The 22,536-nt window shown below is 36.0% G+C and overlaps 1 protein-coding gene across 24 annotated transcripts in view; it reads left to right on the top strand.

The window, feature by feature from the left end:
- The window catches only part of DNTT (DNA nucleotidylexotransferase), a 229,108-nt gene extending 211,612 nt beyond the window's left edge, over positions 1-17,496 (top strand). For 18 of the 24 annotated variants that reach the window (XM_059851688.1, XM_059851677.1, XM_059851679.1 and 15 more), the window contains 2 exons: positions 13,129-13,224; positions 17,134-17,494. In XM_059851688.1, the coding sequence (XP_059707671.1) occupies positions 13,129-13,224; positions 17,134-17,316 (279 nt within the window). In that variant the 3' untranslated portion in view covers positions 17,317-17,494. Of the gene's footprint in view, positions 1-13,128; positions 13,225-17,133 lie in introns of all 24 variants that reach the window. The other 6 variants (XM_059851675.1, XM_059851673.1, XM_059851672.1 and 3 more) reach the window with 3 other exon arrangements.
- The last annotated feature ends 5,040 nt before the right edge of the window (positions 17,497-22,536 follow it).

Genomic DNA, 22,536 nt, shown 5'->3' on the forward strand with positions numbered 1-22,536 from the left:
AAATTAAAAAATAATTATGTCACCACCTTAATATGATAAAATTATAAACTGATGCAACATCAACTCATAATAAGACCACTTATTTTATTCTCAATATTTAAAAAATATTATTTTTTGTAAAATATTTTCAATTTATTCACCAATTTGAGAATAGATTCCTTCATTTAATATTTTTACTACAATTTTAGTCTTTATCCTTTTTCTGGATGCTTTATACCATAGCTGGCCAAAACACTCAGAAAAATACATCACCTTATCAAAAAAAGGGAGCTTTCTATTTTCATGAAGGGGATGAAACTACTTGCTCTCATCTTCACTGGAGAGATTTACAGAGAATATTCCTAAAGGAATAGTATTTGTATAATCTGATTTGAACAGAAGTTACCTCAACAACATGCTATTTTCTTTTCACTATCACTCAGTTTAGATCAACTATATAGGGTTTTATAGATGGCATTATGGGGGTTTGGAAGTCAATCGTTATCACTGAAAGGACTTTAAAACTCTGACAGGTTATTTTGCCAATACCTGCATTGCTCTGCATCCCTTGTGAATTGTGGGCTGGCTAGGGGAGCAGGGATCCTGCAATGGGAAAAAGTTGGCCAATAGAGAGGCCCAGTGCTTACATATCCTTACTCTCATCAGTCTTATCAGTGTTGCATTGGCTTTGTGAAATTGTGGTCACCCAAAGGTTGCTTGAATTGAATAATGAGATTATAGAAACTAACCCAAGATCAGGAAGGACAGACACGTTTTAAGCTGAGCCATCTGGTCTCAGAGCTGTAACTGATTTGTTAGAAAACTCATCTTTTCTTGGGTAGGACCAAAGGCTCGTTGCAGGGCATATAAACATCCTATTGTTTAATTTATGACATGGCAACTTACTAGTTTTTGTCAGATTTATTAAGGTCTCTAAGTAAATAAATAAATACCTCTGATTAGTCAAGGAATTCAAAAAAGAAAGAAAAATATCACAGACTGCGCTGAGTTTTCCCTTATTCTTTTCCAGGCACCATTTAGTTCAGCACAGGAGAGAAACAAATTTTCTGAGAAGAATTAAAATAGCCTAGATGACAAAAGCCTCAAATGATAAAAAGAGGTCACCTAGGGAAATGCCTAAGGTAGTAATTATTTTGCAGCTCAGTGAGAGATTCCTTGATGTACATTTTTTTTAGAGTTTATTGTTAAAAAAAAAAAAAAGAGCGTGATATTTATTTACACAGTCATGGTTAGTGGTAGAAATACTTCTAAGTGGAGCTACCTTATTGTCACCTTAATATGCATTACAAGAACTATAGCAGTTGGTATGTCCTAAACAAATGTATATCCTCTTCTTAGAAAAGATCCAAATGAGACAAGTAAAATATATTAACACAACACTTTACAAAAAGATAACTCATGCTGTATCAATTACTTCTGTGATTTACAAATTAACTCATAACTCACAAGTGATTTAGCAAAACAGAACTGGAAGTGACTTAGGAAAAATTATCAGTAGAAATAAGTAGCATATACAGAGCCTGCTCTACAAGTTCTCTTTATGGAAGACCACCTTTCACTGATGGACTGTAATATTTTATATTAAGTGCTGAAGCATCATTAGTGCCTTGGTTCAAGGGTGGTATTGACACCAGTTTCAAAGTAAATAATGAGCAGGCATGTGAAGGTAACCAAAGGCTTGTGTTGCACTTTTTTACCCTTTCTCCTGAAACTATTACTACTAACACAAACAAAGAGAGACAAGAAGGAGGAGAAAACAAATTGTTCATAATTTTTGGTAAAAGCCTTATCAAACAGCACAGAGATCCTGTTTCCCAGAATTTTCAGACAGCCTTCCACACAGGAAATGGTGGAGCCAGAGGAGAAGTTGGTAATGAGTTTAGAAGAGTTTTTCGTCCTATTGGCTGTAGAATTTGCAAGGAAAGATAAAAAAATTACAGTTTCATTGTAGAGAGCTGAAGTGACTTTGTGTAATCTCCTACTCCTACAGTGTTTTATTAATACCAAAGTGTGAGTGAACATGGGTAGAGAGGTCAGCTTTACTTTGACCAGTGCAATAACTGGGGGTGTGGATTGCTAAAAACAGAAGGGTTAAAAAAAGGCGAATTTATTAAAGCTGGAGAAAGTTGACTTTTAGAGAGGCATTACAAAGATGAACTTGTTCTGTATGGCTTCCTAAAGAAGAAGTGACTTAATTATGATGTAGAAGTACAAAAAAATATACTAAATGTTAAAAGATTATTTAAGGTAGCAGAAAAAAAAAAAAACTCCTGGCTGGAAGTTGAAACCAAACAAATTCAAATGAGAAATAAGGCACAATTTTGCTGCAGCAATAGTATTTAACCTTCAGAGCAAAAAGCCAAGGGCAATGTGACTCTCCATCTCTCTGCCTTCAAATCAAGAGTAGATGTTTTTCTCTAAGATATTTAATATAAACTACTAAGCTGAGTAGAACTGAAAATGAAATCTAATGACCTATGACATATAGGGTCAGAATAGATGATCTAATGGATCCATCCTGTCTTGAACTATATGGAAAAGTTAATGGACCTGAACTATTTTACAGAGATGAAGAATCTGTCTTTCGTGTCCATTACTCAGCACATTTTTTTCCTGTTTTTTTTCAACTGCTCTGTGTAAGTAGATTGTAAAAGCAGTTTTCCTTTGAAGATTTTTTTTCCCCATGCATTACTGTGCTGAAACACAGACAGCTATCAACTCCTCACATTGAATTTTTTTTTAAGAATATTTCAATTTTCTGAAAGTGTTAATGCCATCCTCATGTCTATCTAATGCCAAACAAATATGCTCCGCAGTAGAATCTTTGCTCTCACCATGTTTTTGTGTCTCTAATTAATTCAGATCTAATCATTCACTACATCTTCATTTCTATATTTCTCCTCCTCTGTGTCTCTGAGGTTTTTGGTAATTAGAGGGTTGGAATTATGAATTCACATAGTCTTGTGGGGGTTTTTTTACCTTCTTTTTCTTGCCTCATCTTTAAGCAGAATTTTATTCTCACCTCTCCTCTTGCCCTGGAGGTCTCTACAACATCCCTTGTGCTTCTGTCCTCATTCTTTTTCCTATCTAGTAGCTTAATCCCAGATTGATTCATTATATTTCTCCGAGGCTCACTATAGCAATTTTTCAGATCTGATTTCTCTCCTGATACACACAGCTCTACTTTTCCCCCAGTCTCTTTCATGTTTTTGTCTTCCAGAAAGTCTGGAAGCCCTGTCTTTAGAATTAATATTCTTTCCTGGGAATAAATCATGTTTCTCATGTAAGTACTACACTGCCATGCATTTGATTACCAGATGTTCACATTTTGAATATCATATTTCTGTAATGGCATCTCCAGAAACAGTATCCTGGTTACACACTGGGTGTAGAGGCACCCCATGAATATTTTATAGCTCTGCTCATGGAAGATTATACTCAAGTGTCTTTTATGGATTAGTTACATGGTGAATCAGTTGTCCCATTGTTGAGGAAGTCCTTTTTAAACACTACTGTTGGTTCTATTGGAGATAAGCCTCAAGTCTCAATGCTACAGCAAAAGTAATTGTGCACCCTTCTTCTTTTTGTGATGGTTGCCTAAAAAGGGGGGACTTGTTGTCTCTGTTCTGGTCAGAATCTGAACTTTGTGAAGTACAGTGGGACTTCTAGTTGCCAGTAGTTGAATTTTCCAAGAATGACTGAGCTAGTTCAGTTCTTATTCTTTTAATTCAGCTCCATAACTTTAATAGCAGGCAGTGTCAGAAGTTTGATTGGAGAGTGAAACAGTTGTTCAAAAGGGAATTTAAAAAAATGTTCAGCATGACTTACTTTTTGACATGAAGCATATCTACTATCTATAAATTAATATTTCTCTTTTTGATTTTTGGGTCGTCCTCTTATTTTTCCCGCTGCCTTTTAGAAAAGGATATGTCATTAATTGGATTAATCTTTGAAGTTTATGTAGAAGGTATGAACTGACATGCATATCCCAAACCCAAGTACATTAAAATATTTCCTGTCTCCAACAGTAAAGATACCTCTCCCCCAGTATCTAATTATTGTATACGACATGACGAATTTTTGATTATTTTTTCTTACTAAAAACTCAATTATTTAAAATTGTAGCAGATTCAATTCTACTTATTCTCTTCTCTACAGCTGAATAATTTCAAAGCCTTGGTTCTCTGAGGTTTTAGGTTATATGTACTTCTAACATTTCTATCAATTGGCAAACATTTCTAAATGTGTATTAGGGAAGAAAAATTTAGTAGCTAAGGCTTTCAAATAGCAAAACCTTTAACATTATTGTACCTTGGCTCTGGGGTAGAATTTGGACCAGCAGACTGAGAGAAATAACATTTATAAGAAATTATTTATTCTGGTCCTTGTTTTAGAATCTTTGGATTTGAAGGAAAATTTAGCTGTAAACTGACTGTCGAGTAGAAAGTAAACTGTAGATAAACTTCAGATGTGAGCTGGAGCCATTGTGGTTTCCTTTTAATGGCTAACACTTCATTAGTATCCTGCTTGCTACCACTTACAATGGCTAACACTTGAACCTCAGTGGGGAGGAAGACATCATTTTCCTGCCTCTAACATTGAAACTGCTTTCACTTTGCAGGATTTTAGATAGTGGTGTGCTTTTCATTTTTACTAAAGTGTCTACTGGTTTTGACATTTTAACCAAAACGAGTTCATAGACTAAAATGTTGGAGGAAAGAAATCTTGGTGGAAATGTTTTTGTGGAAATAGAAATAATTGTTTAATTAAAAGATACAATATTAAGGAAAACTGTATACATAACAGAAAATACTGGTACCATGGACAGTTTCAATTAATTGGGGGGGAGGGTGGGGGGTGGTGATGAGGTAATATTAGAGTGTAGACCCTGAAAACACATACATGTATAGTGGCCATAGAAATAGAAAAAATATTACAAATTTGAAATATTCAAAGTTCACCTATACAAACATACTTCTTGGGTGATGCAAGCTAAGCTGATCTTCTTTCTCAGTTTTTTTGATACAACTGTAAATCTGAGAGGCTCAAGCATGCATGATACTCCAGTTGTTGGAGAAACACCATTTGCTTGGAAGACAATGTGGGAAATGTGCAAATTCCATTCTTAAGAAACAATACCAAATCCTGAAATCCTATATAAAATTATTCTTATTCTCCAGTCATTTGTGTATGTAATTGTAAATATACAGCAATGGTGAAATCATGCAATGAAATATATGCTTAAAAGGAAACCCCACTGAACATTTATTAATAATTATTGGCATTTGCTTTACTTTCTTAGTTATATTGGCTGTCAAGTTGATATTTTTATAGAACTGTGTGTCACAACCATGGATTCTTACACCTTTTTGGCAATATTTTTCTTCTAGGCATCTCGGTTTTTTCCCCAGGTGCACTGCTTTACATTTCTCTACAGAAAATTTCTTCCACTGTGAGAATTTGCAGTCAAATAATTTTTCCACAAATCAGGGCAGTTCATCACAGTGGAGGCTGTTTGAAGAATGTGCTGTGAAAGTTTGCTTAGGAGTACAATTGTCTGGGAGAGTAGTAGAGTTCAGAAGCAGCTACTTTCTGCAGTCAGTTTTCCATCTCTGACAATGGTCAGTCATATAGATTTTACATTCACTTTGGAGCAGTAACTCTTGAGATGGAGTAAGTACCACGGGAATGCAGATGCAGAGCCTGAGATTTTTTTTTCTTTAAAAAAATGTGCATGAAAAGTACTATTTTCAGCATTTCCTTTTCATTTATAGGAATTCTTCACCAGGATAATAAATAGCAAATTATTTTCTTCAGAGGATTGAGAGGATTACTTAGTTAATGTTTAAAAAGCACTTTGAAGATAAAAAGCACTATTGAGCTGCTTAAGACTTACTGAATAGTTAATTATCTAAAGGTCCCATTCTCCCCCCTACAGGTTATTCCTACATAGGGGAGAGTAAACTCTGAGCTCCATATCATGACTTTCAAAGCCAGGCTTTTTAAATCTTATTGGTTTCAAAATTTGCTTTTTTTTCCCAGCTGCCTGAATCTGATTCCTTTGAAGTCAATGGCAAAAGTCCAACACTGAAAAAAAGTCCACTAGAGCACAATGTAGCTGTTCAGAATAAACAAGCTGAAACAGTGGTTAGAGTCCCTACCCATATTACTTACATTTGGTCTCAGTGGGTCTCTATGTGTATGTACAGATTCATATATACACCCACATGTGCACACATCTGCATCATATGGATACAGTGGTTTGAGGACAAGTGAGATACATTTTTTAATTTGGGACTTTAAGCATGTGGGACTAATTTCTTCATGAAGAGAAGTTTTTAGAGGGACATGCTGACCTTGTTGTGACCTTCTATGGGCAAAATGGATCTCATTGCAAGACCTTAACACAAAAGATGTATTCTTTTGTAACAGGGGTAGGAAAATAATAATAAGTCTCTGCCAGGCGCCTGCTCTGGGGACCCCTGACAGCTGACACAGATACCTCATGCAAAGAAATGGAGAAGAAGGAAAGAGTTTTTGAATTCAACATTCCAAGTCAGCCCTTGTCCATGACAGAGAGATTGAAGGTAATTACTAGTCCTATTCAGTCTTAGCTGTTAAAACTGCTTAATTCCTTCAGTCTTAGCTGTTAAAACTACCATAACTAATCAGTGTAAGGTAAAAGTTCCTTTCTGCTGAGGACAGGAATCTCCCTTCACAGTAAGTAGTCTGGAACAAACTGTTGCACACGTACAAGATGTTACTGTAGAAGATATCAGTCCTCCAAACACCAATGCATATATTTAATTTTGCAAATAATAAATACCTCTTGATTTTGGTATGACCAATTAAGACTTAGATGTTAAGTATTTCTTGATACTTGTGTAATTATGGCCTAAATTTATCAATATATACCATTTGAGAAAATGTCATGAGAGTTATATATTTAACTGAAGTTCATAATTGATTCCTCCCTAAGACAAAAAACAGTATGTCAGCCTGAACTCATTTAAATTTGACCTTTTAATGTGCTACAGCAGCATACTATCTTATGATTTTAGCTGTGTTGGCTCTTAAATCAGGGTCTAGATGTAAAAGGTCATACTGAATTCTTTAGTTGAATTTTTGACAGCACAACTCTTAAGTTTTTTGTGATTAATACCAAGAACATGTAGGGATTACTAGAGGAAAGAATAAAAGAGTGAGAAGAGATTTGATTAACAAATTGCTTTCTGTATGCCCTACTCTGTTTGCAAACATACACTAATAGGATGACATGAAGCACAGCTAAAGAAATTATGGTTAAAACACAATGCTATGAAATAAAAAATGAGTTGATCTTCATAGTAAGAATGTAAATCTTCAGGTTAAAAAAAGAATGTTTGGCCCATATGTGTCAGACATTGCCAAAGTGCAGAGGTAATTATAAGTTTATGGCTTTATGCTTTTAAAATATTCCTCTCCCACAGGATCTCATGAAATATGTGCATGTTTACAGGAACTTGTGGAAATAGTGAGTCATCTGTTCAATAATTAACACAGGATAATTTCTTGAAAAACAAGATCAGCAGGGTTTTTTATTCTGGTTTTTTTTTTTTTTTTGTAAGTTTTACAAAGAACTTAGTTACTTTTGGATATGCTCAAAACAAGGACAAATTTCAAAGTAGTATCTAAGTGACATTCACTCTTTGGTAATACACTTTTACCACTAGTTGCTCCAGTTCTCTAAACCCTAACCTTATGTCTGTCACTAGGATCTTTTAAGACTTCATTTTCTGACTCATATGGGGAGCACAAGATGCTCCCAATATGTGGAAATGTCTCAGTTCAGTAGGCTAATGGAGTTTTTCATAAATACTGTTGGAGAGATTGAAGGCAAATGTTGGTAAATGGCTTCTAAAAAGTGATCAAAACCTGAATTGTCTGTTCTATTCTCAAACACTGCAAAAAGGAATGGAATGATGTCACTCTAAACATTATGACTTTGCTAAGTTCAATGTAAGTAGAGCAACAAAAAAGCTGCATCATAAAAAATTCAGACACATATGCTACTACTGACTGACCCTAATTACCAGCCTGGTGAGTCAGAACAATGAAGTCCAGGGACTGTGACACTCCCTCTGACCAGTATCTGTGTCAAGCTCTTGGGGAGAGGCTCAGCATCACTTCATAAGTAGTTCCACCTCAGGCACTCTGCTTCTGTTGGATGCCTACATAACATTCTGTCCATCCCCAGCCTCTAGCACCAAGTGTCTTTATAGCCAAATATTGATGCAATCAGATCACAGGACCCCCTCCCAGCAGTGTCAGCTACCATTCCCTGTCAGTTTGGATCCATGGTCCACACCAAGGCTCAGATCCTCCTTGTGTGTCAGGTGGCTCATTATGCTCAGGCCTTGATTGCAGTGTCCTCTTGGCCATGGCCCATTATAATGAGCCACTCAGTCCCTGGTTAAGGCAAAGCCATGGTGTTGCCATGTGAAATGAAGGACATTGTCCATGGCCCTCCACTCAAAGTGAGCATTTATTCCTATCAGGTGATAGCTTGTGAAACTGATTTTCTACTTCATGTTTCTGCATACTAAATGCTGGAGCTGCCTGAGAATGGTCTAGCTCCTGGTGTAAATTACAAGACCTGTTTGGGTTCCTCCAGTTCACATCTGAAACCACAGCTCCAGGGGGAACAGGAATAATGTACAAGCAATATAGAAAGGATGTCATTTTCCTTCGGCTGCATCTCCTGTTGCAGGAACTGCAAGAAGAAAGGGCATAGAGTCACCACAACACATAAAATGTAACTCCAGGATATTGTTATAATGATGTAGAAATATAATGAATTCTTTCAAGTATTTCTTATAGACAGCCCCGTAGAACCAAATGTTATTTTCATAATGGAGAAAATTCAGGAGCTTTATTGCTAAAAAATAGAGCAAGTTCTTGCAAATGCTCAAACAGAACATGATGTCCAGCATAATGAATATGCTAAATGAATTGCCACAGGATACAGAAATTGTTCTACAAGTCTTCTCCATTAATCTTTTAATCTCTTTAAGAGAATGGGAATCTGCTGCAACACTGGAATTTTGTTTTGGTACTTTCTAGTTTAAAGCTTACTGTAGTCTTCATTTCATTTGGAGCCTGCAAATAGTAGCTAATGAAATTTGACCTCATAGACAGAAAGTAAAATAAATAATATCCGTACTCATCAAGTAAAAAAGCTAAATCTATCAGCACACATTTTAAATGTATGTAAAGAATACATTTCTGACCTGTAGAAGTAATTTAAATTCATGCATTGACCTGTGTGACCTTTTTATCAATATACCCCACATGAATAATGCAGCCACCCCAAACTCATGCCATTAGAAATTGTAATAGTTGTCTGACATGCACAAGCAATGTTACACCGGGGATCTATTTGGCCCAGAGCATTCCATTAAAACACAAAGTGAGTTTCAAATGTACATGTTAAAATGAAACATCAGCTATAATGAAAAAGGAAGCAGAACAGAGTGGACTTTACTTATTAGTGCGCATTTTCCTTTTGAGAAAATTTTACCATGCTTGTACAATACCTAGTGCCATTCCAGATTTGAAGTACAATCAATCCACCTTTTATTTTGCTTTTAAAATTCTCTTATGAAAGGTATAAGGCAATCAATGCTCTAGAGAGATGTTGGTATTATTTGAGTTTCTATTGCTATTTAATATTTAGTTTTCAATAAAGCCTTGATTATAGTCCATTGTATTAGTCACCATACAAGTACTGAGGAAAACGTGGACCCCAATCAAAATGTTCAGCATTTCTGTTTGAGTTATGAAGGTTAGGTAAGCTTAGAAAAAGACAGGTAAAACACAATAGAGTGGACTGGTTATTAGTTGTTACTCAGATGTTATCTCAAACATTCAGACTGACATCAGTCCACCAACTTTACATTCTTGCATCAGTTCATATAGCAGGATACTAAACTTTAGGATACCTAAGAAATCATCCTGTTGGAATTAATGGGGTTTTTAAGTTATTTTAAAGACCTTTAACACAGCACAGTAGAGTATAGGATATTACATAGCTTTGAAAGTTTGTCTTCCTAGCACTGCAGAGCTCAGCGAGGAACTGAGCAGTTCCTCGGTTCCCTTTAGCAGTGAGGAATTCAGGCATGGCGAGAGGAAAACTCAAAAAGTGCTTGTTGGTGTTCTACTGAGCACTGAATCTACCTCCAGAGACATCCTTGACTTGACAAGTGTATTCCAAAGTGGACCAGAGGTAAAGCAACAGTGGATCAATGACAGGAGGTCATTTAAGACTTTCACAATCCTGAATTTGGTCAAGCCATTATACTGACTTGACCAAAGTATGCAGGTGAAAATTCTTTTAGAGCACTTTTGTAATTTTAGTGGGGCTACTGAGGAGGAAAGTGGTTTTCCCTGACACCAGATGCAGATGAAAAGGTTAATGCTTCTGTGAAAGTACTGGGAGGCAGACCTAGTCCCTAGAGACAATACATGTAGTCTTTGGATTCCTATCTATAAAGCCATTGTGGATTATATGTACACTGGTATTTCTGAATCTCAAATATTATCAATAAATTTATTCCATAAAATGAATACCTACATTTATGCACTGCTCCCCACTCTCAGGTGTTTATTAATAGAAGGCAGCCCATGTTTCACAACTTGCCAGCTTTAAGGACATTTGTGTTAGAGCTGATGTCATTGTACATGTCCTGTGATTATTTTATGCAGTCTCACAGTTTAATGTTAAAACTAAATTTTTAGTCCACTCATTCGGCGTTGACAAAAACAAATTTATTTTTTCATTTTCTTGCTTCATTTTTCAAACTAGAGCATAATAAACAATTTCTTCATATTCTGAGAGAAAAAAAGGCAGATTTTATATAACAAAACAATACAAAATTTTAATATTTCATATGATTATGATAAACATCAGATTTCAGCTTACAGTGAATTTTGTAACAAAGTGCTAAACAGGGATTTGGAAGAGAAATGGTAAGAGGTCTCTTACTAACATTTTAATACTGCTGAATTTGAAAAGTTTATGAAAGTTTCCATCATGTATAATTACTGTATCTACAAGAGCATTTCCTGACACAGAAAAGGGCCATACTTAGTAACAGCCAGCCTGCCATCCTGCCTCATTTTTCAGCATTCCTGCTTTTCTTGGAGGTCATTTTTAATGACTATGTACAAGCACCTGAAAAATCAGGTGCATAAATTAACTACCAATTAAGGTAACAAAAAAACAACATAAAAAGAGGAAAATGTAATTGCTAGTTTCTATATATAAGTCCACTCATTATGATGTGGAATGTGTGCATGTTTATCTTGTGCACGTTTATCACATAGCAATTACTGAGGCAAAAAGAAAAATGAGATTATCACTGTGTTGCAGTCCTGAAACTGCATATAACATGAAGCAAAAGAACCTGCTCTCAAATTTATATGTCAGTGCTTAATGTTGAAAGAATGTTATCACCATTTAATACAGCAAGTGCTTAATTATTTCTGTGTAACATTTCCCCACATTTGATATCACTGTCTGTCTGGAGTGGCTGTTGACCTAGTTTTCAATTAATTGCAATGAGAATTTTAAAAATGCCTTTAAAGCAATGAATTTTTCTTTACTGAATTACACATGACAACTGAAATTGTGAATTCATAATTGATAAACTTTGTTGCCACTATCAAGAGTGAACTAGCAGTATTACAAAAAATCTTATATATACTAATAGCATCAAAAAACATAGAGAATGTTGAGATTCTGTGAACAACCAGAATGCCTATCCAGTAGCTAGCATTTTAATATTTCTTTTAATATTTCAGGTAGGTTTACTCTGTGTTTAAAATTTAACTGCTGGAATAGAAAAAAGAAGACAACCTGGTAGTGACAATGTTTAAAATGGCCTTTTATTTAATAAGCTTTGGTTCAGTTCATGTTATCTTTTAACTTAACTATTTTATCTGTCTTAATCTTATGTATCTTAACTCCCACTGAAACCCAGGAGAATTTAGATATCCAAATTCCTTGGTAAATACGATGCCTAGAAGTGAGTGTAAAGTGATGCCTACTCAAAAATGTTGAGGTTCTAAAACTGAGGTTCTCCATTGTCTGAGGGGATTCAAACCAAGTATTCTCAGAGCTGGATCTGACTACATCCAGAGTCAAAATGCCACTCACCCATATGTAGAATTTAGCTACCATCAGATGACATATTGGTTTTATAGCTGTCTATGTTTCATCAATTTTATTATGGTGGTTCCAGAATTTTAATGCTAATGAGACACAAAGTTGGAAACTAAAATCCACATATGGCAAATACTCCCAAGTACCTGTGACCTCTTTGTTGTGCATCCAAGCACATTTTCCTCTACTTTTTAAACTTTTTTTACTTTTTTCCCCAGAAACGCCTGTCAAAGTAAACATTATAAGAACAAAATGCTAGTAATTAGGTGGTTGCTGGCACCTCAGAATACAGGATGACTGCATACAATTTAAGTAACATGCAGACTGTAACTTACAGCATTAGAGACATTTACTGTATGCTTTTTTATTTTCAGCACCTGCTGATAAAATTAGCCTCAGCTAACTGCATGTTATTTGTCTCTTTCTATTTCATTATTCACCACCATTTGTTGTTATGTCTATACTATTAGCACAACATGAATCACCATAAAGCAATTTAATCAGCCAAATTCTCCTGTCACTTATCCTGGTCAACTTGGGCTGCCCTGGTATTAAGTGAATGCATAATGTAGCTCAATGGATGAAAATTAAAGGAGATCATGTTGCAATATAAATTGCATTCTTATTATTTGTATTTGGAGTTGGTTGCCCTTTAGTAAGTTTTCCATCCTGCATAGCTCACTTTGGTGACAAGGGGTGACAATGGCCTTTAGTGGCCGCTAGAGTGACACAGCTCATAGGGACCACCCTCTGCTAACTCTCAGAGCAGTTATTGTTTCCCATAAAACTACTTTGAAGTATGCAAGTCAGGCTTGGCAAGAATGTCATGGTCAGCCATGGACAGTCCTTTATCTATGAATACATAAGAAATATTCTGGATTTTTATTTAAAAATATATATATCTCTATTTTTCTTTTTATTCACAGTGTTTTCCATATTCCTGGATAAAAGAAAGGCTGAAGACAGAAATATATGAGAAGATCAAGGAAGATGCAAAGTGGGCTGGAATTCTGTACAGGCTGGTAAAATGATAAGATCTCATATGATTAATCTTGTATGTAAGACTTTATTTGCTAATGTGAGAGGTTTTCTGTGAACTTATTTTTCTGTTCCAAAGCTCTCAGTCAGCTTTTGGCATTAGGCAGATGACCAGCATCTTCATTGCATTATTTTGCTCACATATCAGGACCCAGGATAGTAAAGTAATGTTGTGGGGCTTCCCAGTATCTGTAAGGATACACTTCTAATATTTTTTTTGAAACAGGAACAGGAGAGAAAAATGTCTCTCTTTTTTATTTTCACAACAGTTTTTTGCACAGGTAATCCTCTCTGCTTAAGGTTTTTGTGATTTTTTAATAGTTAATCTTAGCCCTTTTGACCTCTCTGCTTCATATAAATACAAGGGCAAGACCTATGTTTATTTTCATGACAGGGAGTACAGAATTCTCTTCACTCAAGAATGATGATTTTTACCTCTATGCCTTTACATGCATTAGTAAAAAACCCCAGTGTTTAGAAGGAGAAAAAAGAATGAGGAAGACCTGTATAATGCTACTGAGTCTTCATCTCCAGATGGTAGAATACTGCAAATCATGTGAACTCTGAGGACAAATGTCAAAAGGAAGCATTTCCTTACCAGTTATGCCTTTTTATGATTCCACAGAGACAGATGTGATGCATACCAAGAATAAGGGTACAGGCCACAGAAGCTGGAGTTGCAAGTAGATAGTGTCTGTAGTTTCCTCAGGTATCCTCACAGTTTACCAGGATGTCATTAGGTAGCTGGAAGCAGAAAGGCACCTGCTGCTCCCCTGTGCCTTTTCTGTTTGACAGTTCCTAGAAGGGGAAATCTGGAACCTCTGGATGCCACATCTAGGATAAGGTTTATTAAAGTTATCCATGAGCACTATCAAAATACAAAATGTCTGTAGGTTTTGAAAGATGTACTGCATGCAGAAGCTGATTTGTATGTTATGCACATCAATTTAAAGATAAATGATGCTTCTCCCCCAAGTGGAAAAGACTCTGGAAACTTTGGAGCAGCAGTTACATGAGCTTCCATCCTTCACTCTGAAGGAAACTAAATGAAGTCACATGTCTAACAATACAGATATACTGCTGAGCAGCAGCCGGTGTGAGAACAGAGATTGCTGACAAGAAATGAATAACAGAAGGTAAAAATCCCAGGCAGCACTAATGGTCCTCAGATAGTCTTGTGTGAAACAGAAACACAGTAAGTTAGAATCTTGAACTTCCATGTTTGCAGTTTTTAGCTGTACAATATTAGAAAACTTTGGAGCATTTTGTGGAAAGTAAAATTGGTGTTCCATAAGGGACCTTTTAAAAAATTATAACATTGGATTTTTCCCATGCAAAATGCTTCAGATTTTATATCCACACTTTTGCATCTTATACTTCCAATTTTCAATTCAACAAAACCAAGTAATATCAAAACAGCTGAGTATTTTAAACATTATATCTATCAAAATCAAATAGCATTTTTGTTTCTGAAAAGAACACACTTGGGGAAGGAGAAAAATGCAAATATTTTCCTCAGTTTTCCCCAGAACTGATAGAAAAGGGATTTTTATGTCTACATAGTCACAGTCTTGTTCCAGTCTTATGTGTTTATGTGACTGGATCAGCTTTGGAATATATATATAAAAATATATATATAGCTACATATATATATGCACACACAGAGAATACTTGAGCACTAATACATATAACTACCATGTCTTTATCAGTCAATATCTGTCCTGCAGTGTTTGTTTGGGGTGTTTGTTAGTGTTTGTTTATTTTTGTTTTATTCAGTAAGCATTTCTTTATCACCACATGCACAAAACTTCAAATGTATAGCTCCTGTTTTAGGTAAAATGTGTTTCCTTTCTTTGTTTGAACACATTATTGACATGCATTTTAAAATGAACTCATTTGATCTGATAGTCTGTAACAGCTTTCTTCTTTGTCACTGTTAACATTTTCCTCTAGAAGCATTTAAAGCCTATGCTCCTAATTTGCCAGGAGCTCTAAGAGAGAGAGATGTAGAATGCTGAATATGTACCACACCTTTCACATGGTTTATCTTTTTTCAATATGCAATAACCAGCTACATTAGCATCCAAGTCATGAATCATCACATCAAGTCTCAGGAATGCTAGTTATGTTCAATTTCTTTTCCACACAAGAATTTCTTATTCCTTTTATTGTGGAGTTATTGGGGAGTCTCATAGGATTTGTACATTAGCAACTGAAAAATGTCATCTTTTTACTTTGTGGGTTTTGGGTTTTTTTGGTATCATTTCAGTTTATTCATGAGGGTGCAGATCTAAATCTAGTACAGTGATAACCAAGCTAGCTGCAAATGAGCTATCTTGGGTGTCAACATCTGTCAAGTTGCTACAGCATAAAATTCAGCTTAGGCTAATGCACTCAGATATTATCTGAGATCACCTGAAACTGGGATTGTATTCTGTTTACTTCCTTACTTCAGAACATTGTTCATTTAGTTCCCTCTCAGCTGATTGAATCATCTCACAAGAACGTGACTCACAAACTGAAGCTTTTTACTCCACACTAGTTTCCCAATTAACAGTAAAATTTCTATACTTTCACTGCCAGAAAAATCTTTCCTGATATTGAGCACATATCCTCTCTCTTTCATGATGTAATTTTCAACACATTTCAATTACTTATCGTTCAGATCTGTTCAGAAACCTTTGAAGATGGAGATTCCCAGCACCTATAGGTCACTAAAACAGGGAAAGAGACCAGGGCTCATGAAACAATGCACCGATGCATGGATGTGCAGTGGTATTTGGAAATCATGCACTAACCTTTTAGAAAATGTGCACAGGGTTTAAAACAAAACAAGCAAAAAATTCTAAAGTCTCTCACTCTTAGACCTTCTCTTGAAATGTATCACATTTTTCCCTCTTGCAACATTCACTTCCAAAGCTCTCTAACTGCTTCACTCTTATTTTAAAGAAGAGTGTCAGATGGTACTTGCCCTGAGGCCAAACACACCTTCTATGTCTTGTCACTTCCTTAGTTTTAATGTGCCTTTTAAGAGACTGATATATTTTCCAAAGCAGCAGCAAAGATGTTAAAGCATTTTTTGAAGCTCCTCAGTTCCTCTAATCTACCCTTTGCTTTTCACTATCTTTATGTGCAGAGTGATCAATGTGCCCATCTCATGGCAATCCTTTTCACTGTTCATTCACATCTCATTAGCAGGTAGGAAGGACAGTGGATTTGTTTTCTCCAGTAGTTTAAATAAATATCAACCTGCTCTTCTGCCAAAAATACAATTCAGAAGCAATTCAGAATCAATTATGTTGCAGAAGACCTCTGAGTTCAAGTCACACCTATGTCTGAATGCCACCTTGTCAATCAGACCATGGCACTATGTGACATGTCCGGCCTTAAACACATCCAGGGGCGGTGACTTCGCACCTCCCAGGCTGTCCATTCCAATGTTTCTTCACCCTTTCTGTGAGGAAATTCCTCCTACTGTCCAACCTAAACCTCCCCTGGCACAGCTTGAGGCCATTTTCTCTCCTCCTGTCATTAGCTGCTTGGAAAAAGAAGCCAACCCTCCAAAAGGAGCTCTCATTCTGACAGTAACCATAAAAAAATTGTGTTTGATAAGTTCTGTTTACTTTGTTGTGCAATTAAGACCATACAGGATAGCAGATGGAAACTGATTTCCTCACTTGTAACTATTTCATTGGTATTTCACTGTTCTGAAAACTTCAGTCTCTGCCTATCAGTCCTGCAGCCCTGCACAGCAAGTCCTACAGCACATCCCTGGGTACAGCTGAGAGTCTCTGCTGCAGCTGCTCTGGCTTTGTCTGCAATGTCCAGTTTTAAGGTAGTCCACCTCTGCTATCATATTTTCAGCCAGTTCTATCATGTTTTTCTGTTCCTAGGTGTGTGATCCACAGCCCATTAAAGTCAGTGGAAGGGTTGCAATAATCTTCAGAGGGCTTTCACTGTCCACAGCCAGTCACCTGTTACAACGTGCCTTTCACCAAGTTCTTCTGATACAAAGAAATACCTTGGAAACAAAACAGAGAAATGTTTGTGATCAAATCCTACAAAAGCTTATTTGACCAGTATTGTGAATTCTCAATCAAAAAACTATTTTTCCTCTGAAAATCTACCAGTTTACCAGACAAGCAAATGAAGGCAGTGAATTAACTTAATATCTGTACAACATTTTATGCTAATTTAAATTCACTTTTTTGTGCCCTTTGCTCAAGCTCAGAGAAGAAATAAAGAATTTTGCAGGATGATGATTAGTTTCTTACATTATCTCTCTCTTCTTAGAGTTCTAGTAAGCTGTAGTGGAAAATGTTATTGAAAGCTCAGTCAGAAGAAAGTATGGGGTTGCCTTGTTCTGTCCAATTTAAAGGGTAGATAAAGGGCCCTGGACACCTTGCAAGACCAAATTCACCAAGGTGAGTTTAATTCTGTGGGGTTTTTCTCTGAACTAAACTTGATTGGCTATTGGGATGAATGAATGTATTTTTAAGCATTTAGAACTCTTTTTAAATACTTGGGAATGCATGATTTTTCACTCTACTATTGTTTTTTATGACCCTAAAAGGTCACATCTATTCTGCAGGCAGAGCAACTCTGCAGGGAATCTTATCTCTGACATATGCCAAATTTTGCAGAATCTAAGACACCTAATTGCACATCATGTACAGTGACTTTTAAGGAGTGTTTTTAGAGCCTCGAGACTGCTACTAACCTTTAAAAAACTCTCAATCAATTTGTTGTGTCACTGCCTATCACCCGTTTAATTTTGGTATTGTATGGTTGTTAAGATAGAAAATATATATAAATAAAAAGAAGCAACCAGCCAACAAACAGCAAAACCCCAAACAAACAAAAAACCCCACCCCCTCCCCCCCCACCAGTTTGATTAATTCCTTTGTGTGCACAGAAAAATTTGCACCATTCATATTGAGGTGAAAGGATCTCTGTAAACAATCATGTTCTTATGGCTCATGCAAGGCACATCTCTGGCTTAATTGCAATGGCATCTTTTACATCAATTTAAACGATATTAGCCCCTTCATGTAGCATTTCCTTAGAAACCTCTAGCATGGCCTCTTCCAGTGCTGGATATTACCTTGTAGGACCAAATGTTGTATAAAGATTCAAACTATCATATGGATTTTGTCTCTCTGTATAAAATGCTGAAATATACATTTAGTTCTGAAGGAATCTTCACTGGAATTAAAAGGAGTACATAGGTGATGTTGAAATTCAGTGGCAGCTGAGTTCATTCACAGAATTATCTGTAAAGGTCTCTGACAGTATCTCTGCCGTGCTTTTGATAAATTTAGGAATTAAATATTAACATGTGACAAGGTCTTTATTACTGAAATTTATATTTTTAGGAAAATTAAATGTGCATATATATTTTATTTGTATAAAATACTAACAAGAAGTTTATAAACGACTACATTTTACAACTAGTTTGCACTGGCTTCCTTTTTGCCCAGTTTCTGCAAAACTGATATTTCTGTAGATTTCAAACACTGAATCATTGCTCTTTATACTAGAGATTACTCTAGTAATCTACTCTTAGATTGAGACAGATTCCTTAGCCTAGAACTGGCTTGTCAAAAATTACAGACTCCTCCACATTAATGAAATCTCTGAGCAACGTTTACATGGAATATGATTGCAAAAACTTTGATCTCAGACAGAATATGAAGACTTTGCATTTAAAACAAAGGAAAAATGGATGTAACTTTTGGGTTACTTGCACCCTAAACAGCCCAACATAAATACCTGTGAGAATTAGTGTCTAAGATCTCTCATGGCTCAAGTAAGAATGTTTTATCCACATTAATGCTTCCTCAGCTTTGTGCATGACAATCAGTCAAACCAGATTTGTGGGGGGTTTATTCCATCATGGATAGACAGATTTCTTGTTGTTTTTATTGCAAGTTTAATAGGAATAGAAATATTTCAAGTTTTTACAATTTGCTTTTGTTATTATTAATCTCTAAATACTTAAACAGTTGCCCTCCATGAAATGAAACAAAATAACTTTAAGGTTTCCTGTGAGAAATTATTTTTTATAAAGGTGCAATTTGGAGAAAAAACTTGCATGTAATTCATGATGGGACTCAATGCATTCCTGGAAATACACAGACTATAAATGAACAGACTGCAATGCTCTTCCTGACAGCTTCAGTGACTAAGACGCTGTGGAGAAAACCTTACTCCTTCTTTTTCCTAAAAAATGTTATGTAATTTATTAGGATCAATTAGCACAAACTTTACTTTGAAATGTATGAAAACTCCCTAGTACATACACCAGTTCATATAGTCAGCTTTTCCTAGGATTTCCCAGTGGTATCTGATTTGTATAAAGTCCATCTATGTACAGCATTTTTAGTTTTGCAGAAGCAGAACATTTTCCATGCTGCTTTCTGCAGACATGAGCTATACAGAGTTCATAGGCAGAAAAGTGTACTGTGCAGAAATGTGAAGATGATGAATGTTTTTTATGTGCTTTTCATGCTTGGTTTCAGATTAATTTATTCAGACTGAAATACATTTCAGTTCATCATTTCATTTTAGAGTGATCAAAAAGAAAGATCTTTCCTTTTTAGAGGCCTCCTAAAGGAATAATTGCAAGGGCAAAGGGTGACATGGCATGGTTAATAAATATCCCTTTGTGTGACTGCTGGGCATCTTCAAATGCATACAGAACAATCTACATAAAAGGTGAAGACTGCTTAGATTCTCCCAGTTGCTGTAGTTGTTTGGTAGTGAGAACTATGAAGTTCCATCCTGGGAACAACTGAAGTATTTTCCTTCCATTTCCAGTGAAACAGTAATGGAAAGTTCTCTCTCCAAGCTCACCCTGCTGCCCAGCAGCTGGCCATTTCTCACCAGCTGTCCCTGGCACTGCCCTGCTGAGCCTGTACCTCACACACCCCGGGGCTCCTTCTCTGAGAGGGGCAAGGAGCCCCTTTGCCTCTTTAGCAGGTCCCTGTGTTTCAGTGTGATCACTGCCTTGCAGCAAGGGGAGATGTGCAGGAGCTCTGCCTGACCCACAGTAACAGAAACTGCACAAAGATTCTGTCACCACAGGAATCTCTTTGCACTGTAGAAGTAAGTGTAAATCACATTTTGTGCTGCACAGTCCAATCCTGTGATGTTCCTCTTGCATCTGCTCCTGAGTGAAATGGCAAACCTACCCCAAATGTGTTTTGTTGAAGCAACATTTGGCATTTCAATAGCCAAGGTAAGTGTCAAGAGGTGTTTCTGTTCCAGATACTTTTTACTTTAGGACTGAATTTTTTTTTTTCCCTAAGGTAATTTAATTGTTAAAAACACCTTCAATTCCCATATTAAAATTGTATCATTCTTCAGAAAAGTGGGAATGACTCTACAGCTTCTATGCTTCTGGGGCACCTTTCTTTATATTTTATTGTTTTTATTTTTTTATTCACACATTATTTTATTCACATGATTTTATACAAGCCTATAATATTTCAGATATATGTACTTCTGGAAAAAAATTGCTTGAAAAAATTAATAGCTCTTTATTGGCTTGCTGTTTCTTAAGGAACACAATACCACACGTTTACATTGCAGGAGTTAATAATTTATGGCAAATTCCTCAAGGCATTATCAAACTGTGTGAATTTGTGTATCTGATCAAATATTTATTAGTTGCAGTCTCTTCCTACACTGATTTTTCTTTTCATTTATTGCTCTAGGCCTTACTGCAGAGCTCTTAGGTGATACTCATGGGCATATGCCCCCAAAAGTAAGGCAATCATTGAAATACCCAACTTCAAAACAACACACTGTGTGAATTTTAATTTTTGTGGGGGATTTTTTTTAAAGTAAACAGAAAGAGTATTTAATTATCTTTTATATCTCATTTAGTTGATCTATATTAAAATTAAACAGAAACAAACTTTCATCATCTAAGCTGCTAATAGATTAAATTTTGATTGAGTGATGTCCTAAGCTTTTATACTTACTTTTTTTTTAGTACTTCTATTTAAGCTCTTCTTATTGTGGCATAATCCTACAGAGAGAGATTTGATTCTTCATTCATTGTTTACATTCTCTGTAAAGGTCTGCTCTCTATTCTCCTTTTCCATAAACATGTTAAGTGTGCAATGAGTCCATTGCACTCAACTAGTCTGAAACTTTGCAAGCAGTAAATGTACTAACTCATAGTAGAATATAAATGAAAAGTTAATGAAAAAAAAGAAATGCAAAGTGTGCAAACTTCTCCACCACTCTCGGTTTCAACACTGAAATGCTCCTTCCAAAATGTTCTTTACAAGAAGGTTTTTCACTTTGTCATATTGGATAGCTTCAAAGGATAAAGAACTCTCTTCTGGACTGTGATCAGTTATGCTTTGCAATAGGACTTTGCTTCTCTGAGCACCATGCAGCCAGTTTTCAGGATCTGTTTTATAATTTAAAATCTATATGACTATTTTTAAATTGATTGAAAGAAAAAAAAATCCTGGTTTTGCTCAGAGAAATAACATGTCCTTAGTTTTCCTGCACTTCTGTAGAGGCATAAGAAGCTCTGGAGTAACCTGTTTTCAGTAATTCCACCATAGGAAATGACATGTATGTAGGGAAAATCAGAGGCACTATCTTTTTATCTCATTCTCTTCAATGTTCCTTATAGATTCTCATTTTACCTCAGAGGATATAGGCCAAAATAAGCCATGGAGGCATTGTGTAAATAACACTTTTTATAATATCCCATGTTCTCTTAAATAGAGACATCTTCAGAATGAAGTTAAATTGACAGACTGCTGCAGAACACAAACTAATGCACATAGCCAAAATAATCCTGAGTTGTGCTTACAAGAATTCACATCTCATAATGGACAACAGGGAGAAATTCTTGGGATAGTGCAAAGACACAGACTTGTGAGAACTATGCATTATTTAGGTTCACACAAATAGATGAAGAGGTGCTAAGCCTATGATGAGCCCTAGGCAGCCTTGGCAATTATGAATAAGCAAAGGCATCACAAGGAATGCAGCACCCTGCAGCACTCACTGCCATCCACAGCTCTGAGTGCCAGACCTTACAGCAACAGGAAACAAAGAAACCAAGCCCCCCTTGTCCCCTTCTAAAGAAGAATTTTGATGCTGGACAAATGATGCCTGAAATATTGGCTATTTCATTACTGAAATTTTCTTTATGATAGATAGATAGACAGACAGACAGATCCATCTATGCATCTATCTCCTGTGTGTGAATATATAATCTTGTATGAAATGTGAGAAATAATGGTCTGCATTTCCATTGGTCATTA

The sequence above is a fragment of the Haemorhous mexicanus genome, chromosome 7, assembly GCF_027477595.1.
Source record: "Haemorhous mexicanus isolate bHaeMex1 chromosome 7, bHaeMex1.pri, whole genome shotgun sequence".
Taxonomy (NCBI): domain Eukaryota; kingdom Metazoa; phylum Chordata; class Aves; order Passeriformes; family Fringillidae; genus Haemorhous; species Haemorhous mexicanus.